A 21278-nucleotide genomic window follows, 5' to 3' on the forward strand; every position below is an offset into this window, starting at 1 on the left:
TAGATGGACTCTGCAGTATCTTCCTAACTGAAGACAGTCTCCTCAGATAGTTCTGTGGAACCCTCTCTACTCCTGGAAACAGGGGGCTTCTATTGTTGGGGCAATGTTCAGATTTCGCTGATGTGGTGGTTGAAGGCCATAATGGAGCCAGAATGTTCCTTCCTTGTTGCCTAGTAGACTATCCCAAGTGTTCTGTGACTTGAGGCATGAAGGAAGAGAGAAGAAGGGGTTGAGATGAAGTGAACTGCTCGTCTTTTCAACTTGTAGCAGCATCCGTTTGTGTCTGTTTGAAGCGGTTTTTGCATCTGTGAACCCAGAGTGAGCAGTAGGCACATGAGTCTGCTGTTAGAGCACAGCGATGACCTAGTTTGGAGAGTTCTCTCCAAAGTGTTACGCCCTTGTTGCCTTCCTCACAGCTTAGAACACAAGGACTCATAACGTAAACAGGCTTACTTGTTAGTGTAGCACAAAACAGTCTCAAGCCCAGTTCCCATTACAGCCTCCCTAGGGAGTCCTAATTTGACTTTCTAATATTTTTTTCATTCATTCATTCATTTATTTTGAGACAGGCTCTTACTAGGTAAGCCTTGCTGTCCTGGAACTCTCTGTGTAGACTAGGCTGTCCTCAGACTCAGATCTGCCCCACCTCTGCCTCCTGAAGGCTGGAATTAAGTGTGTGCCACTCACTGCCAAGGACCAGCCTCAGTTTGGAGAGGGGAATTCTGAGAGAAGGGATGTCCAGGAGCAGCAAAAATGACTTGAAGTCAAATCGTGGCCCAAGCTGACTTGTTCTGCTGAGATGGCTTTTCAGACACACCTCCCCAACGCACCCCCTTCCGTGTGTGTGTGTGTGTGTGTGTGTGTGTGTGCGTCCGCGTGTGCGCATTCTCCTCCACTCTAGACTGCCTTCTTTTTTTTTTTTTTTTTTTTTTTTTTTGCTATTCTAGAAACTCCATGGTCGAGACAACTCTCTCTGCGAGTAAAAATTCTAAAACGCTTTCTGGATATCTCATGAATTTTATGACCAAAGTCAGAAAACCCACTATAAAAAATTCTTGGATGGACTCAAAATTCTAAAAGTAATTCTTGGGTTTTCCCATCAAAATCAAAAGCCAGAAAAAGTCCTAAAAGAGCTATATTCGCTCTTCAGAGAGCCTTCCCTGGATAGCTGCTAGAAAACTGTGAACAATTCTAAAAGAGCTGTGCTGGTTCTCCATGGGTTCTTTTTGACTAAAATCAGGAATCCCGTTAGAAGATATTCTTGAAGGGCTGTGATCTCTCTCCAGAGATCTCCAGAAAGCTCAGCTCCTGCAAACCCTAAAAGCCCATTCTTATTTGCATATCAATTCAGTTATTCCAGGTTCCTCTTAACTATCTCACAAACCAGCATGCGACCAGGACTTTAGCCCCTTGTCTCTTAGGAAGAGACAGCAAACATAAGCACCGACAATGAGATAGCTGGTTGGGACCCAGCCTTGGAATCACCATTCTGACCATGCCTGGACCTAAATTAGCTCTGTCTCAGGCTGACCCTGAACTCAGGAATCTGCCTACCATTTGTAAGCGTAAACATAAAAAAAAAAAAAAAAAAAAAAAGAAAAGAAAAGAAAAAAAAAACCTTTATTGCCTTCTTTAGCATCTTTCTGACAAGCTGGCTCATAGTGTAGCTGCCTCTGCTCCTTTAGATCTGTGAAGCCCCTTATACAGTTCATATTGTGTCCTTATATTTTTGCATAGTTGAGAATTTATATATTTTTGAACTCATGTTTTTAGAGTTCTTTTCCACTGCCTGAAGGGCTGTCCTGAAGGTCGAGTTTTTACCGTTTTGCTGAGACATTAGCAACATCTTCGCCTATACTGTCTCTTATTATCATGAAGTCATTAATATTAACAGAACGGACATTCCTCAGGGGATGTGAAAATATGCACATTATTATACAAACAAGCTTAAGCCCACAGCACTCATGGAGGCCCATGCTGACTGGCCCTGTCTCAGGGGCAGGAACCATGTTATTCTGTCCCTACCAAAGCCATGCTAGACTCAGTAGTGACACCTTGACCAGCCTATTTCTTTTCCTCCCTCCCTCCCTCCCTCCTTCCTTTCTTCCTAATTTTCATCCCTCCCTCCCTCCCTTTCAAGACAGTCTCTCTACAGCTCTGGCTATCCTGGAACTTACCATGTTGACCAAACTGCCTCAAACTCACAAAGCTCCACCATTCTTTGCCTTGCTAATGCTAGGATTAAAGATGTGAACCACCGTACTTGGTATCTTATGATTTCTTACTAAATTGTGTCATTTATTTTCTCTTAGTGAGGGAAGTAGTCTGAACAAGCACACTTGTATCACTGTTGTCTGTAGTAATGCTCTGCTTCTTAGTTTCGTTGTACTTTTTGTGAGAGACTTTGCATTTTCCCCTGACCCTCTTGTTTTCATCTCCTGAATGCTAGAGTTTCATCTTCCAAATGCACATGGGTATGCACCACCATGCTCATGTGGTTGTCAATGGCTAATTGACTTCTACCTTTGCTGTTGCTGTATCCTTTACAAATGTGAGCCTTACTCTGAAGAAAAATAGTACCTATCTGTAGGGGTTATGTGCCAAAAGAAAACAAACAACAAAGTCTGCCCTCACATAGAGATTGCACAATATCCATAGCCCTTTCTCTCCTTTTTAAAAATTGATAAACACAATTTGGAAGGAAACACTGATGTTAACAGTCAAACATTGCATATATGTGTGTGTGCAGTGCTAAGGGATTTGACTCAGGACATTGTACAAGAGCACACACTGTACCATCGAGCCTGTACTCTAGATCAAAACACTAATCTGACTTGTACAGCCAAGTCTTACACATGTGTATGTGTGTATGACTACCACACTTTGGGTTATAGAACATGGGTATCACCCCAAAGATTCCCTCCTGCCCTGTGCAGTCTGTTATCTGTCACCCTCTCATAGAGACTGCTCTTATGCTACCTTTCCACTGTTAGACTTGTTTGCTTTGGAGCTTACTATGTCTGGAATCATCTATTATGCATCAGATGGTTCAGTGGTTAAAGTACTTTCTGAACAGGCCTACATAAATGGTGAGTGGTAAGATAGCCCAGCTAGCATTCCTGCCTTGGTAGACAGGCACAGTGTATTCCTAGAGCAAGCTGGCTAGCAAGGCCAGTCATATTGGTAGGCTCTTGGTTTGTTATTGAGAGATCTTGCCTCAATGAATAAGGTGGGAGAGCAATTGAGGATGGTTCCAGATGGCTCTGGTGGGAGGACGAGGGTGTGCTGGGGGCCTGGGTCAAGAAGCAAGCTTGTGTGTTCAGATTGTGTAAGGCAGGACTTAAGTAAAGCAGGACTTGCATAAAGCAGGCCATGAGCTATTGTTATTCTTGAAGGAATCCACGCATCAAATTCTTTGCCTGGTTGAATTGGTGTACCTTTTACTAGGTTAACTAGGTTGGAGAGTTGTTGGCCATGTTAAGAAGTTAATGCTAGTAGCGCTCTCGCTCTCTCTCTCTCTCTCTCTCTCTCTCTCTCTCTCTCTCTCTTGTGGTTTTTTGAGACATGGTTTCTTTGTGTAGCCCTGGCTGTCCTGGAACTCACTCTGTAGACGAGGCTGGCCTCGAACTCAGAAATCTACCTGCCTCTGCCTCCCAAGTGCTGGGATTAAAGGTGTGCGCCACCACTGCCCGGCTCGCTCTTTTCTTTTCTTTTCTTTTCTTTTCTTTTCTTTTCTTTTCTTTTCTTTTCTTTTCTTTTCTTTCCTTCCTTCCTTCCTTCCTTCTTTCTTTTCCTTTCTTTTCTTTTCTTTTTTTTGTTTTTGTTTGGTTGGTTTGGTTTTTCGAGACAGGGTTTCTCTGTGTAAGCCTGTCTGTCCTGGAACTCACTCTGTAGACCAGGCTGGCCTCAAACTCAGAAATTCACTTGCCTCTGCCTTCCAAGTGCTGGGATTAAAGGCATGTGCCGCCACCACTGCCAGCAACTGTTAGTTTCAAAGTCATACATTACTGCAATTTGAGAGTTCACTCTCTTTCTGTTGATGCTGATAGGACCAATACAATATTTGAGTGGAAATATCTGTTGGGTGGTTATGAGCTTGCTGAGATGTGGAACGATTTTACTGGATGCTCCTGTGATTTTATTGGAATTCTAACCTTTAAGAATTAGAAAAAAGTTAAAAGTTATCCAGTTAAATTATTCAAAGTTCTACTATAACTATAGGGGCAGAATGCTTGTTTCTATGCTGAACAGATCATTGAAGCAGAGCACATTTGGTTTTGAATTCTAGTCAGCTTTGTCTTGGGGTGAGTGTGCTGTAGAACATTAACAGAGTAACACTTTGGGAATTTCAGAGATGCTGCCTATGGAAGCTGCAGTTTCTACATTACACTTCTCGACTGTTTTCATGCAGTAAAGAAGGTGAGTGTCTTGCAGAAGATGCATTGTTCTACACAGGGCTGTTAGAGTTCCTTCAGGTGAGTAAGGTCAGAAGTATTCCATTCCCAGTTAACATTAAAGTGACCCCAAACCAATAAACAGCCCATTCTGAATTTCTGATTGTTTCTGTGCTTGAATGGGATAGAAAAGGCACTTACAGACAGGAGGCAGGCTGGGGTTGTTGGGTGAGCACTTGCTTAGCATTTGAGAGGCCAAGGGTTTAATACCAGCATCACAAAAAATCACACAAGAGAGTTAAGTAATTTGGTTCTAGATACAGCATTAGCTATGAGTGTGCCTCATTTAAAGTGGAAAAAAAAAACTTGAATCCTTTCCCCCTCCAAGTTATATATGTATGTATAAAACAATAACTGTAGTGTGTGCAATGACAGCATTGACTTAGCATATGCAAAGTCCTAGGTCACATCCCTTGCACCAACAACACAGTAACTGTGAGACTTAGTTCTGTCTCCAGGCAATGGACTTTGAATTCAACAGGAGAATTTGGACAATAAATTTGTTTCAAAGTTTTATATAACAATAAGTGCGCCACAGTTGCTTTGTCAGAAAGTTGCAGGAATGTGGGTGTGGCACAGGGGCTCAGCCTTAGAAAATGTTCAGCAAGCATGCAGTACTTTCTAGGATATATCCTGATTCTTAATAGAAAATTAGCATTTTCCTTATGCTTTTTGTTCATAAACATTTTCTTTTGGATTTTAGGCAATGCAGTATGGCTTCTTTAATTTCAACTCATTTAACCTTGACGAATATGAGCACTATGAAGTAAGTCCTAGGTTACTGATTTTAGTCTCCCTACTCTGCACTTTACCTACTGTGGTGTCATTGGCCAACATATCTGTATTTCATCACCGTGTGTGTGTGTGTGTGTGTGTGTGTGTGTGTGTGTGTGTGTGTGTGTGTTATGCATATTGGTGAGTTTGTGTGAGGTCAGAAGATATCTTTACAGAGTCGTTTCCCTCTCTTCCCATCTATCTACATGGGTTCTGGGCTCAAACTCAGGTCCTCAGGCTTGTGTAGTGAGTGCTTGCCCTGTTAAGCCACCTCACTGTTCCTGATAATATTTTGATGGATATATACTTGTAAAATGGTTCACAGAGTCAAGCTCTAGGTGTGCTTGGGACATTTAGGATGCAAGAACAGCCTTGGATGTAAGACCCAAAATTTATTACTGGAAGTTTGGGCTCTCATCAGAATTCTACTATTTGCCCACATACTTTTCAATCTGTAATCCTACCTAAAGGAATAAGGAGAAATTTTTTTTTTTTTTTTTTTTTAAGCAATAGGGCAAGGTGCTTCAGAGGTGAATGGAGTTTGAATGCCCTAAGCCCTCAAAAATATTAGTTGGGCATGATGTCCTGCCTATCTGTCTGTCATATCTGTGTTTAGCTGAATGATCCTGCCTTAATATGTGAGGTAGAGAACGATCATAGAAAACAGCTCATGTTAGCCTTGGGCTTCCATATGCTTAGACCACACACAGTCACATGCACCCAACACACATGCATGCATGGACACACATGCACATGAGGGAAAAAAAAAAAATGAGATTGTAGGGTGAGAAACATTGACTCTCCATTCCTGATTCTTAGTGGTGGTTTCTGAGAATGACCAGTGGTTCTAGGGTGAACGCTTACATTTTTGTAATGCCTTTGTCTAAGTTCCGTTTTTAGTGTTAGTGACCTTCCTATGGTGATGGGGATATAGGTTTGAAGTTCGCAGGGTGGACACAGTAAGGTAATGACTTGCTGTGTCTAGTGACTGCTAAGGTATACGTGGTTGTTATGGCCCAGTTATACTGTTTCAAGTTATTAAAGCTAAGCAGAAATAGCCAGGCATGGTGGCAAACCTCTTTATTCAGAGCACTCAGAAGAGATAGATCTCTGCACGTTCAAAGCCAGCCCGGTTTACATAGTGAGTTTCAGGCCAGTCAAGGCTACACAGTGACACCCTGTCTTAAGACAAAAAACCCAACTGTTTTAAATAAAACAGTAGACATTTTACTGGATTCTGCAAATTAAAAATCTAGGAGCAGCTGGGCGGTGGTGGCGCATGCCTTTAATCCCAGCACTTGGGAGGCAGAGGCAGGTGAATTTCTGAGTTCGAGGCCAGCCTGGAGTTCCAGGACAGCCAGGGCTACACAGAGAAACCCTGTCTCGAAAAAAAAAAAAGAAAAAATCCAGGAGCAGAGCTGGAGAGGTGGTTTAGCAGACAAACTGGCTCTCTGCTCAAGAAAGAGAACCTGAGTCTAGATCCCTAGCACCTGTGAAAAGAGCCCAAGGAGGCAGTAAACTTCTGTAATGGGAGGTACAGAGAGCAGTATCCTTGGGACTCACTGGTCAACTATTGTAACTGAATCAGATTCAGTGAGAAAACTTGTTTCAATGAACAAGGTGGAGAAGAAGTCGACCTCTGGCCTATCTGTTCCCGTGCACATACATGGCGCACGTACGCACGAACACACACACACTCTGGCCTATGTACTCTGTGTGTGTGTGTGTGTGTGTGTGTGTGTGTGTGTGTGTGTGTGTATGTATGTGTATGTGTGTGTGTGTGTGTGTGTGTGTGTGTTAGAATGTGGAATATTATTGGTAGACTGAATTCTCTGTTCCTGTCAGGAACTCTGTCCTGGTCTGCTTTATCAAATGAAAAAGATAGGCAGAGGCAAGCGGATTTCTGAGTTCGAGGCCAGCCTGGTCTACAGAGTGAATTCCAGGACAGCCAGGGCTACACAGAGAAACCCTGTCTCGAAAAACCAAAAAAAAAAAAAAAAAAAGAAAAAGAAAAAGATAGGCAGGGGAACATGTTCAGGCAGGCAAATTCATAGGTATCTTCTATATTTTTTAACATAAATATTAAGAAAAACAAAAGTCCTTGATTCTAGGGTCCCTTCCTCCAAGTATATGGGTGAGATGCTATATTAAGGGCCCTTATAGGCAGGAAAGCTTATAGATTCTTTGTGTTCTGCTATAGATACTGAGAGTAAGAGGCTCTACAGACAGCGCTCTATGTGTTCATATCCCACATCCACGGAAAACTAGCCTTGGCTGTTATTTCTAAAGACCTATAGTTGAAGTCTGAGCTATTTTTACTGCAAAGATAAAGTATATCCTGGGGTTCACTCCCAGCCAGCTGTATCTTGAATACCACTGTTTCTAAAGTGCAATATTTAACTGCCTCCTTCAGCGACTGTGTAACTAAATTACTAAGATCCTACTTTTTTGCTTGCCCCTATAAAACCAAACACATAAAATAAAATACACTTTCTTGGGGCTAGGTAGAGAGCTCATTGCTTAAAGTACTTGCTGTAGAAGCATGAGGACCAGAGTTTGGATTATCTACAAACCACATATGCCAGGCAGCAGGCATATATAGCTGAGGCCCATAGTCCCAGCACTCAAAAGGAAGAGACAGATGATCCCTGGGGTGAGCTAAACCAGCCTGAGTTAAAAGTCTGAAAGCTCTGGCTTTAGTAAGAGTCCATGCTCCCCCCCCCCAAAAAAAAATGAAGTAGAAAGTAATTGAACATCAGATGTCAACTTTTGGGCCTGCCCATATTTAAACACACGCACACGCGCGCACACACACACACACACACACACACACACACACACGCAAGGTATATAAAAAACTGAAAATGGCAGTTGGTATGTGAAGTGCAGTGTTTCTATTACCGCAATTGTTAAAGTAATTTTTCCTCTTTTGGCACTGATTCCATCACAGTTGATTGGTTTTTACTTCTTAAAGTCTGCATTATGCTGGGCGTAATAGGTCATGCTTGTTATCCCAGCACTCTGGAGGCAGTGGCAGACAACAGTGGCAGGGCTCTGTTGAGTCCAAGGGCATCTTAGTCTACATAGCAAGTTCAGACCTGCCAAGGTTTCATGGTAAAAGGAAGAAGGAGGGTGGCTAGCACCTGAAGAGTGACATCCATGGCTGTCTTCTGTCCAACATATGTGTGTGTTGTTTCCTCTCTATGGAGAGAGTACTTCTGTCTGACACTTTACTTCTTATTCAGGGAGTCGAATTTATTTACAATGACAGTTACTTACAATGGGGGGTGCACTTCTAATCTCCTCACACACACTAGAAAAGTTTGATCTCATATCAGGATTCATTTGCTATAGTAGGAATTTATTCAGATAAAATAATCAGGTAGTTGAAATATGAATACAGAGTATGCTTTCCAGGCTAATGACCTAAGCAAAGAAACAGGTTTAAAGTGATTGATATCAGGGAAGCCAGCTGTTCCTTGGGAATACTCAAAGCCACATGCTAAAGACAATGGCTCTGAACTAGGTGTTTAGAAGGGACGTGGAAGGAGATGTGGTTCAAAGGTTAATTGTGCTGGTGTCTCCTTTGCAGAAAGCAGAAAATGGAGATTTCAACTGGATAATACCAGAGCGGTTTCTTGCCTTCTGTGGGCCTCATTCAAGATCCAGGCTGGAAAGTGGTATGCAAAACTCTGGAACCTGCACAACTTCCTCTTTTTCTTTTTGCAATAGACTAGTGAGCTGGGCACTGCAGCACTTGCCTGCTGTCCCTGCTCTTTGTGAGCATGAGTAAAGCAGGACACGTTGAGTCCTGACTTCTGGTGTGCCGTAAGGTTTAGGTGTCTATCATGGGCTCAGCCTTGCTCTGCTCACCTCCTGGGAGGGAGGCCCCTGAGTTGCCTGTGGAGGGAATGACCCAGCCCTGGTCAGAAAGAGACCAAAGAATTAAGCTAAGCTTCACTCAGTCTTTGTGATTTAACCACTCTTGGTTATTTGAGCACACCATTCTGCCTAGATGTTAACTTTCAAACTTTTGGCTTCTACAGTTATAATCAAATTGGTATTCAGTCCCCAATCCAGACATTGTTTCCACCCACTTTCAGGTGAAACCATCTCCCTCTGTGTTCTTCCTGCATCTTACAAGCTGTGGTGCATTTCTTTATGTAGGTTACCACCAACATTCTCCGGAGACTTATATTCCATATTTTAAGAATCACAATGTAACTACCATTATTCGTCTGAATAAAAGGATGTATGATGCTAAGCGCTTTACAGACGCTGGATTCGATCACCACGATCTTTTCTTTCCGGATGGCAGCACCCCTGCTGAGACAATTGTCCAAGAATTTCTGGATATTTGTGAAAATGTCGAGGGTGCCATTGCAGTGCATTGCAAAGGTAAGTAAGCACCAGGTTGGGTTCAAGGGCAGTGTACATGTACAAGTACGAGAGAGACACCAGAGACAACATGTGGGGGTCACTTCTCAGTTCTCTTCTACCATGTACTTCCCAAGGATAGAGCTCATAGTATCAGATTTGGCAGCAGTTGATCCATCTTGCTGCCCAGAAAGAGCGATTTTAAACTCCTTAATTTTTGTATATAGTGTATAGTAAATTATCTTCACAAGTAAGCCTACAACAGCTTATTACACTGAAATGTGTGTGTTTCTTCAGATGTCTCTCATGTGTCTATGAGGTGAGTCCTCAGATTGTCAGCAGTAGAGCAAGGTCTTGTAGCAGCTTGGTGTAGACTAGATGTGTTTCAGCAGCTGTAACAGTTTCTGAATCTGAATGTTCCAGGAATGACTTGGATGATGCACTGTGTGACTATAATAGTTTATTTAACTTTAATTAAGAAATTAATTAAGAAAACAAGGGAATATTAAATAGCAAGTTTTTTTTTAAACCCACCAAATTAATTTCCGGAGCTAAAACTGTATTCATAGTTAGGAATGTAGCTATGATCACAATATTCAAATGTTCAGTTTGCAATGGAAGATGACAAAGCATATCAAAAAGTAAAGTGAAGGGGATGGGGGGGTGGGGCTAGGAAAGTATGAAAAGCCCACAAAAACTATTCTTGACAAGGATCAAATAGTGCATTTTCCAGACAGATGATTTAAAACAGCTACCTCAACAGTGTGCACAGTGAAAAGAAAATGTGGGAAAGGAGGGGGGAAAATATGTGAGCAAAATCCAAGTATCAGTAGAAGACAAAACCATGAAGTAAACCCAAAAGGCAATTCTGGTATTGAATTGAAAAAACTCACTGGCAGGGTTCCAAAGCAGACTTGAATAGGCAGAAGGAAGAAGCCAGGACTGTAAAGAGCAGATTTGGGATGGAACTGGGCAGACCAGATGCACACAGTGGGAGGTCCAGCAGAGGAGAGAAAGGAGGCACTCGGCCTGGAAATATTTCCCACTTTTATTTTATTTTATTTTATTTTATTTTATTTTATTTTTTGGTTTTTCGAGACAGGGTTTCTCTGTGTAGCTCTGGCTGTCCTGAAACTCACTCTGTAGACCATGCTGGCCTCGAACTCAGAAATCCGCTTGCCTCTGCCTCCCAAGTGCTGGGATTAAAGGCGTGTGCCATCACTGCTTGGCATTTCCCACTTTTATGAAGACGTGATTGTAAACATTCTCAAAACTCAGCAAACTCCAACAGAACAAACTCAAAAACTCACGTGAAGACACTTTATGATGAGACTGTCCGAAGCCAAAGACATTGAAAGAAGAACGAGGAATTACGCCAGTTACCAGATCTGCCATTAGAAACTGTGGAGGCCAGAGGCAGCAAACTGATAAGGAAGAACTTTGCAACCAAGAGTCCTGTAAGCCTTCAAACTTCCTTCAAAAGTAGAAGAAATTAAACCACACTCCGAGGGTCAAATGCTGGGGGAATTGTTACAACTTGGCCTGTACTCTAAGACTGTTAGGACTCTAGACAGTACTCAAAGCCATAGGAAGAAGCAAGTGTCTATGATAGAGGTCAGTATGCACATAGGTTAAAGACTAGGAACTGCTTGTAAAATATTGTCACTGTTTTTGTTTTTTTTTTTATATAAATGCTGTAACACATAAAAAAATAGAAAATCATTATAAAAATCAACAAAATCTAGGGTCAGTTCCTCACAAAGTCTAACCAAAAAAAAAAAAAAATCACAAACCTTTAGTTTTATGTTTGATGATTGAAGATTAAAAAGAAGAAAGGCTTAAATTATTGCATAAGAAGTGGCAGTGGGGACAATACTGGAGAGTCTGTAGAAATGGTAAGAGGACCTGAGCTCAGATCCTCGTGTAAAAAGGTAGGTATGGCTGTATGTACCACTAAACTCTGCACAGGGGATGGGTAGATTTACTCAGCTTACTGGCCTGTCCACCTGGCTGAAACCCGTGAACTCTATGTTCATAGACAGACCCTGTCTCAAGGGGAATAAGGTGAACTGGTCGAGCTGGACACTTACATGTATATACACATACAAACAACCAGTAAGAGATGACTGTGAACAGCCACAGAACAGAAACTTGGATGATGCAAATGAAGTGGAAAATTCCCAGAAACAAAAGCGGCCAACACAGAATCACCATGAGATATAGACAGTGGACATAGAGTCCAGAACACTGAGAAGGTAGCAAAGTTTCCCAGAGAAGGAAAAGGCTGGACCTGATGCATCACCTGTGAGTAACACCAATTCGCAGGGACTTACTCAAATTTGAAGGGAATGAAGAACATTGTAAGTTGTTCTCTGGAACTAGGATTGCTTTGCTACCAGACACAAGCAAAGAAGCGGTCCGGTAAGCATCATAAGCAACCCGAACCAGCTGAGTTCTGTAACATAGTAAAAGAATCATATAGAGCTGGGTCTCCATTGGTAGAGGGCTTGCTTTGCAAGCATGAAGATTTGGCTTTGGTTTGCAGCTGTGGATAACTCATGGTTTACACCCACAATCATAGCATTGGGGATGCAGACACAGGAGTATATGATTTAAGATTATCCTCAATCACACACGGTGAGTTTGAGGTCAGTCTCCAGTTCAGGAGACCCTGTCTAATACAATACAGTACAGTACAATACAATACAATTTGCTCTATTAAAGCATTTTCCTGGAATTAAAGAACTAATGCAACATAGAAAAGTCAGTGGTAAGTCTCCACAGTAACTGTGAAGCTCAAAAACCACATTATCATCTCTGTTAGTATAAGAATTGCATTTGACAGAATTCAGCATCTCTCTTTTGTGATTAAACCACTGAGAATAACGTCAGCCTGGAAGGAAACTACTTCCACACAGCTTCTTGCTGAAAACCTCTTTGCTTACCCTCATCTGAGGTGGCTTTCCTTTTTTTGTTTGTTTGTTTGTTTGTTTGTTTGTTTGTTTGTTTTTTGAGACAGGGTTTCTCTGTGTAGCCCTGCCTGTCCTGGAGCTCACTCTGTAGACCAGGCTGGCCTGGAACTCAGAAATCCGCCTGCCTCTGCCTCCCAAGTGCTGGGATTAAAGGCGTGCGCCACCACCGCCTGGCTGAGGTGGCTTTCCTAATAGCTACTTCAGGCCTCTTCTAATACAGTTTATGTATTTGCTGCCACAGTTTCATGTATTTGCTTCAGCAGCAGCCCTTTCTAAATATGTGCATCAGTGAGGGACCTCTAGAAATCCAATAGCATCTTTATATAGAGAGATTTATTAAAAGAAACTGGAGTCACTGAGTCTCTCATCTGTACTGTGTATGAGCTGCCTACCTGGAGGCGTGAACACGGGGTTCAGGAGGACATGCTTTGGGTGGAAGGCTAATCTTTTTGTTCTATTCAGATTTTAAATGGATTGGAGAACTGCCCACGTTATGGAAAGCAGTATGCTTACTAAAATTGGCACTGGATGAAATGCCGATCTTGACCAAAATTTTTTCCAAGTTGATATAACACATTAACCATCATAGGAGTTAATTATAATGGTCTCCATAAGAGGAAAGAAGTGGGGCTGGAGATGACTCATCATACAAAGCGTTTGCCACACAGATGTGAGACTGCAGTTCTGATCTCTAGAAGACACAGAAATACTAGGTGGCCTTGTATGGAGCTCACAGTAATTCTGGCCTGGGGAGGAAAGAGACAGGGCATTTTCAGACCAGACTGGCCAGCCAAATGGCCGTATCTGTTAGGTTCAGTTCGGAAACCCTGCCTTAGTGAATAAGGTAGAGAGCAAGCAAAAGATTCTTAGACATCTACTAGGGTCTCCTCGTGCATGTGTGTGTGTGAAAGATAGAAAAATCATAAGTTGATCCCCTGAACCCTACTCTTAAAAGCAAAGACATAAAAACCTGTAAGTCAAACACTGTGTCGCCCCAGTCCCAGGAAATTAGCTGACCCTTTGAATAGATGGCCCTAACTAAACAAACCATAAGATGTATGGTGTCAGGATGCTATGGGCCCAAGATTAGCCTGGCCGTGCTTTGAACTAACAACCCTGAGACAGTTTGGTGCCAGGATGCTAAAAGTTCGAGATTAGCCTGACCCCCTTGAACTGGAGCTCATGATATATAGTGTGAAACTAGTTCGAAATAGCCAATTATAAAGTGACACACCATCCATCTTAAGAATTTGAGATCAAATGTATCGATGACCTAGTGACCTGTTCCCCCTCCTTCCCCCTTCCCTAACTCCACTCTCAGCCTTCCCCCTTCCCTAACTCCACCCCCACCTGGTTTGTAGATTTCCCCCTTAAAAGCTGTAAAATTCTTTTGTTCAGGGCTGAATTCCTCTGCCCTTGCGTGGGCTTTTGGGAAGACAGCCCTGGCTAGCCAGTAAACCTCATGTGATTGCATCAAATTGTGTTTCTTGTGAGTGATTTGGGGTGCGTCTGCAGTTCTCCAGGGATCGTGAGTTCTTTTTCAAGTGGGCTTTACATGTGCACCCCCAGCCCCCAACACGCACAGTGGGCCTCCTTGTTCATGTGTGTGTACACCCCCCAGCCCCCAATACAGACAGTCAAAAACATGTACTGCTGGACTATATTTGCACCAGCTCTCAAATAGTGACACAGAGACCTTTTATTAATTATCAATGCTTTAGGCCTTAGCTTAGGCTTGCTCCCAGCTAGCTCTTATAACTTAACCTGTTTATACTAACCTACATTCTGCCACGTGGTCCATACCTCTCCTTAGTACCTGTACTTCTTCCTCTGCAACTGGCTGGCAAATCTCTTACTTTTTTTCCCCCAGAGTTCCTATCTCTGTCAGATGTCCCTCCTGTCCTTTCCTGGCTAGCTATTGACCATTCAGCACTTTATTAAACCAATCAGAAGATGCTTTAGACAGGTGAGGAAGGACAGAGAACTTAAAGATTATCCCAACAAACATGCATACATACATACTCACATGCATATGCATACCACATACAGAAACACATACACAAAGGAAGAAAAGAGTTACAAGTAAAAATGAGGTATAGTTTAGGTTGGAGTGCTTGTCGAACATGTCCTAGGTTTGGGTTCTGTCCCTAACACTCCTCCTGTAAAGCAGAGTGTGAACTGATACAGATGTTGAGTAGGTAATAAATACTATTGGATGTGGTAACAAATGCAGGCCTTGGACAGAATACAGCATACTTAAAAAAATATTTTTAGGGCTGGAGAGATGGCTCAGTGGTTAGGAGCAATGGCAGCTCTTCCAGAGGTCCTGAGTTCAATTCCCAGCAACCTCACAGCCATCTATAATGGGATCTGATGTCCTCTTCTGGTGTGACTGAAGACAGTGATAGTGTTTGTTTTGTTTTGGTTTGGTTTGGTTTGGTTTTTGGTTTTTCGAGACAGAGTTTCTCTGTGTAGCCCTGGATGTCCTGGAACTCACTCTGTAGACCAGGCTGGCCTTGAACTCAGAAATCTACCTGCCTCTGCCTCCCAAGTGCTGGGATTAAAGGTGTGCTCCACCACTGCCCGGCTCAGTGTTTTCAAATATATAAAAATAAATCTTTAAAATACTTTTATTTACATGCATGTATGTGTTTTCCTGAGTGAACATGTGTACCACACATGCGTGCAGGTGCCTTTGAGGCCAGAGGGTGTTTGATCTTCTGGAAGTGGAGTTACAAGTAGTTATTAGATGGGTGCTGGGAATTGAATCTGGGTTCTTTTTGTTGTTGTTTTTGGTTTCTTTTGTTTTTTGTTTTTTTGAGACAGGGTTTCTCTGTGTAGCCCTGGCTGTCCTGGAACTCACTCTGTAGACCAGGCTGGCCTGGAACTCAGAAATTCGCCTGCCTCTGCCTCCCAAGTGCTGGGATTAAAGGCATGCACCACCATCGAATCTGGGTTCTTAAGTCCTCTATAAGAGCAGTAAGTACTGTTTAGAAAGTGATTTTCAATCTTTGGTTTTCTATCAAATCCTCTGGGGGAACTTCAGAAGGCCCTGGATTCCATCTCTGCTCCTAGGCTGTATCCCACTTAGACTTTGAGGGTCAGACCCGACACCTAGCCTTTTAAAACCTCTTCAGACTGACTTTGAACCTCTGTGGAGGGAGGCAAAACTCTGGGAAGGCTACAACTTTTTTTTTCTTCCTCTTCAGAAATTTCTGGAAGATGTACAAACAGATTTTATTGATGTGATTTGTTTTTCTAGCTGGCCTTGGTCGGACAGGTACTCTGATAGGCTGCTACCTCATGAAGCATTACAGGATGACAGCAGCCGAGAGCATTGCCTGGCTCAGAATCTGTAGACCTGGCTCAGTGATTGGTCCCCAACAACAGTTTCTGGTCATGTAAGTGTACTTGAAGCTTGTCTCCTGTAAGAATTGGTGGGTGTGGGGATGTGAGGGTGAGTGTCCTTATGGAAAGCTGTGTTTTTGATGTTGTTTAAATACTATAGGAAACAATCAAGCCTCTGGCTAGAAGGTGACTATTTCCGTCAGAAGTTAAGAGGGCAGGAGAATGGACCGCTCAGAGAAGCCTTCTCCAAACACCTTTCAGATGTTGATGACATTTCGATAAATGGGCTTGAGAATCAAGACAATGAAGAGCCTGAGCCGGTAATGGAACCACCTCGGTCACGCTGTTGTTATTGCTGTAAATGCTCTTGAGATCCTTGTAGGGCATGGAGAAAACTATAGGTAAAGATTAAAATAAAGTGGCTTTTAGGGGCTGTACCACACAGTCATGTTTACATATATTCATAACCTTCTCAAGAAATGTTTGGCTGAGAAGAAAGTTGTGTGTTTACAGGACATTTCGTTGATTTCCTAAACACAGATGGCAATAATCAGTGGGGAGTAAGCTGGTTACACCCCAACCCAAGCGCGCCATCTTCATCTCAACTGGTTTAGTAGTTCAAATGGAGAACTTTCAAAGAATCACAGTTGTAGCAAGCTAAGTTTAAGTACTAGGTTAAGTAGTAATGAATGGATGTTCAGATGTTAACAAGTTCTAAAACCAAAAGCCCTATTATGTATCTTTACCCCTTCATAGAGGGCTTTGAGACCAGTGACCCTGAAAGTCAGCTTTGATTGTCTTGAATTATGGCTGGTAGCTTGATTTTTGAAATCTGCCATTTAGCATTCAGAAGAAACTTAAAGCGTGGGTGTGGGTGGGCACGCACACGCACACCCACACACATGCCTGTGTGTGTGTGTGTGTGTGTGGGTGTATGCCTGAATGTCTGAGTAAGTAGCCACTTGGCTGCAGTAGAACCTAAGTTAGCTCAGTGTTTATTTTTGTTGTTGTTGTCATTGTTGTTGTTTTAACACATGTAGTATAGTGATGATGATGAAGTCAGTGGAGTGACACAAGGAGACAGACTTCGGGCCCTGAAAAGCCGGAGACAGCCGAAAGCCAGCGCTATCCCCCTCACGTGAGTGCCTCCCTCCTCTCTGGTCACTTGTCTGTTCTGTTTCCTGCACACTTTTCTCCATAGCTGCACACCATTACTTTACAGTGATCACTTGTGTGGTTTAGAATCTAGAGGTGTTCACCTGGGAAGTGCTGAGCATGCACAGTCTGAAGAGATGAATGCATTTATCTCTGTGTCCCACTATAACCGTAGGAGCCATGATAGGTAAGAAAGCAATATCAGGGACGTTTAGCCATAGGCAGTCAAGAGAGTGACAGCAGATATCAAGACCAGGTTAACAGATTTGTCCCTAGGAATTTAAATGGTTACTTTATTAAATCTACTCCCTTACATATGTCCATCATCAGTCTGTACACAGGAAAATTGAGTCAGTTGTCATGATGTTCTGTCATCTCAGATAAACTCATCCCTTAATTACGTTTTTATAAGGGGGGGGGGGGTGTGGAGAATTGAAATGCAGACAAAGGTTTATCACAAAAATAAGAAATTTTATAGTTAGTAGGTGTCTTTATCCCCACATGAACTTGTTAAACACACGTGTTAGTTTGGATCTAACTACAGGGAACATTGATAATTGGTATACAAATATGGGGAATAGAGGTCGGAGGTGTGCTGTACCTTTCTCTAGGCTCTCTCCCATAGGTGATCTACCCGGGCCATTGCCCCTGTCCTTACTGGTGTTTCCCTTTCTCTGTGAGAAAAGACTGATGGAGATAAATCTCTTGATCATAAATATCTGGTAGTGCAGTAAGAAGTTAGTGATGTGGTTCTTCAGCATGCCTCTGGGTTCAGCGCTTCTGGGAGGGAGGGTTGGAAGGATTCCTGACACAAAGTGTCAACATTTTCAACATAAAGTCCTGTGTGAATTCTGATTTTAAGTATCTATTAAGAATTCTCCTCTTTACAAATGATGTCTTTTGTATGATTTATTTCATATAAATTAATAGATAAAATACAGTGTAGGAGGTACATTAACTTCAAATGCCATGTTTTAAAATTATTAATGTTTTTTTCTGAGGCCTTTTTAGTTATTTTTATATACAAAATAATCATCTCAAAACTAATTCTGTGCCTGATAGAGGAAGGTAGGTCATACCCCACAGCATCTCTCCACAGACCTAGCTGAGCTTTTGAGTCATGTGGGAGCTTACCATATAATACACCTTCTTGTTGCAGCTTCTGAGGTGGGGTCTGAGATTCTTATTTGTAGTGAGCATTCTTGCCTGCCCCTGCTGCTGATGGTGGTGGGGGAAAACTGTGACATTCTTTGAATTTGCAAATTTTGTGGGTTACACACACTTATTGTTTTAAGATTGTTCATTGCTAGTTTATTTCTTAATGGGTTGTTTTGCCCTACATTCAGAAGCCAGGTTAGGAGTGAGAGGAGACAAATTCTACTTGGTCAAAAGTTCTTGTCTAGGGGTTAGAGAAATGGCTTAGTGGTTAAGAGCACTAGTTGTTCTTCCAGAGGTCTTGAGTTCAATTCCCAGTAACCACAGGGTAGCTCACAACCATTTGTAATGGAATCTGATGCCCTATTCTGGTGTTTATGAAGACAGACCACTCATGAACACAAAATATATAAATTTAAAAAAAATCTACCAAACTAAAGTTATTTAAAAAAAAAAAAGTTCTTGTTGGACTGAATAAGAGCACTGACTGCTCTTCCAGAGGACCCAGGTTCAATTCCCAGCACCCATATGGCAGCTCACAACTCTCTGAAATTCCATTTCCAGGGAATCTGGCATGATCACATAGATGAACAAAACACCAATCTACATAAAATAATTAAATCATTAAAAAGCCTTTGTTATTTGCTGGAGAGATGCCCAGCAATTGAGTCCTGCCCATACAGAGGCCCCAGATCAGGCAGTATACAACTAACTATAACTCCAGCTCTAAGAAATTTCTGCATTCTCTCTCTCTCTCTCTCTCTCTCTCTCTCTCTCTCTCTCTCTCTCTCTCTCTCTCTCTCACACACACACACACACACACAGTCTTCTTTCAAAAGTTCACATTAAATAGAACTTTTAGGAAATTTTACTCTCCACTCTATTCAGAAAAGTATTTTTTTCAACTCTTTTGTTAGATGAACTGAGATTATAGAATTCATAGCCTGTAGCATCTGGTGACAGAAGCACAAGAAGATTAAATTTTAAAGAATCCCTACCCCTGCCCCCCAGGACTTACAAGTCACTTCAGATGTCCACCATTCAGCAGACTGTGCAAGGCTCTGGGCTAGAAGTCTGATGCTCTCAGAAATGGCTGAATGAGAACAGCTGGAAGTTTGGGGATTGCTCAGTGAGATCTGCACATATATGTGCTCATGTGTGACTACATACAGCACATGCACAAGAAACACCAGGCCAAAACTGGGTATGCGATACAGCACTTGGAAGGTGCTGGCAGGAAGATCAGAGGCTTAAGATCATTCCAAACTACTTTTAGAAAGGTCAAGGCCAGCCTGCGAAATAGGCAACCTGAAGACAAAAGGAAGAAAAGGAAAAACAAAGTACCAAATTTTGAGTGTATACTAGTTACTTTTTCTGTTGCTATGATAAAACGCCGTAACCGGGACATCTTAGAGGAGGAAATGATTATTTGGGCTTAAGGTTCCAGGGAGTTAGAGTCCCCAACACAGGGAAGCAACAGCATACATAGCAGCAGGCATGACAGCTGGAGCCGGAAATGAAAACTTAAGTTTTGAGCTGTAGGTAGGAAGCATAGAGAGCCAGCTGGGAATGGCAAGCTGCTTTTAAACCTCAAAGTCCACACCCAGTGATATGTTTCCTCCATTGAGACCACACATCCCACACCTACCCCAACTGTCTCACCCACCTGGGGACTAAGTGTTTAAATACCTGAGGCTATGAGGGCCATTTTGGAAACATGCATATTGTGGCCACAGTAGTGAAATTGATGGCTCTTGGTCAGATGCACTTCCGTAATCCACATTCCCAAGTGTGCCATTCTGTTTCTGTTCAGAGGAATTCCCTGGTCACAGTCACCCTTGATCATATTAGACAGTCTGTGGATTGTTTGTGTCCTCTTCTACTTGTATTCAGGTGTAGTGTTTTGTATATTTAATGATGGCCAGCTCAAGTACTGTCTGTTAGTCAGTATGGTGGGAGATGGAGTCGAACCATTTGTTCCTGTGTGTTGAACCTGTTTAAACTAAAGTCAGCATTTTTGTCTCAACAGAAGCTGGACCACCACCACCCTTGTTTCCCGCCCCTTTGCCGTCACAGTTGCTGCTCTGGGCCTTTTAGGGTGTCTTAAATCCACAGGTGGCTCTATGTATTTTATTATATGATTTATTTTGGCTTCCTGATTTGAACATCTGTTCTTTCCCCTTCCGCCCTTTCCAGATGTTCCCTAGCTGTGCTGACCTCTGCACTGTGTAGTGTTGCCATCTGGTGGATTGTGTGTGACTACATTCTTCCCACCCTGCTGTTCTGTCTTGATGGCTTCAGAACACAGTAGCCATCTGGACCCTTTGACAGATAGTTTGCTGTGTAAGTTTCTTGTTCCATTTCTCTCCTGCCCTCCCCTGGTGTCTAATGTGGTTCTCATGGTGCATGTATTTCTCCTTCTGGCTCTTCCTGGCTTTGTTGGTTTGCTTGTTTTCCAGGGTTCTCTTTCTGAATCTTTTCAATGAATGGGATGGTACCAACAGAGGAGGGCCTCAGTGATCCTTCTGAGTCAAGGATTGTTAAAAATAACACCTAGTTTTGACAGTTGTACTAGCTATTTATAAATGTGGACATAGGAATAGTTTTCTTGACTGTCAAAACCGTTAAGGTAGTTGGGCTAACTAGCCTGGTTTCGTGGCCACCAGGGGGCTGTGTTCCCCTCTCATGTTCAGCACCTGGAGTGTGTCTCCAGTCAAGAGCTCTCTCACCATTTCTGCTTTTAGCAAAGATTGGGCTTTGCAGCCTTGGGAGCTAGTGAGGACTGTGACCTGAGTTCTGCCTGTGGAACAGCTCTCTTCAGGTCTTCTATCTTAGAGTCGGTACAACTGTCCACTCTCATCACATCTTCTTTGTGTTAAGTGAGAAAAGGAGGCAGGGAGCTGGCTGTCTCCTTTGCTTGTGTTTCTGTAGTCTCTGGACTCTTCCTTCCATTCCTTAAAATAGCCAGACCATCTTTGTTAGGTTATGTACACAGCTGTAGTCTCCTGACCTGTTGTTTTCTCAGGGGAGACTTGTCAGCAGA

The 21278-nt window shown here is 42.6% G+C and overlaps 1 protein-coding gene across 10 annotated transcripts in view; it reads left to right on the forward strand.

Moving 5' to 3' along the window:
• Positions 1-21278, forward strand: part of Cdc14b (cell division cycle 14B) — an 85491-nt gene that overhangs the window by 49596 nt on the left and 14617 nt on the right. For 7 of the 10 annotated variants that reach the window (XM_034510504.2, XM_076938846.1, XM_034510502.2 and 4 more), the window contains exons 6-12: positions 4353-4419; positions 5158-5220; positions 8821-8908; positions 9396-9626; positions 15840-15978; positions 16086-16245; positions 16966-17063. In XM_034510504.2, coding sequence (XP_034366395.1) covers positions 4353-4419; positions 5158-5220; positions 8821-8908; positions 9396-9626; positions 15840-15978; positions 16086-16245; positions 16966-17063 — 846 coding nt within the window. The other 3 variants (XM_034510503.2, XM_076938851.1, XM_076938847.1) reach the window with 2 other exon arrangements.

This window comes from Arvicanthis niloticus, chromosome 8 (genome assembly GCF_011762505.2).
Source record: "Arvicanthis niloticus isolate mArvNil1 chromosome 8, mArvNil1.pat.X, whole genome shotgun sequence".
NCBI lineage: Eukaryota > Metazoa > Chordata > Mammalia > Rodentia > Muridae > Arvicanthis > Arvicanthis niloticus.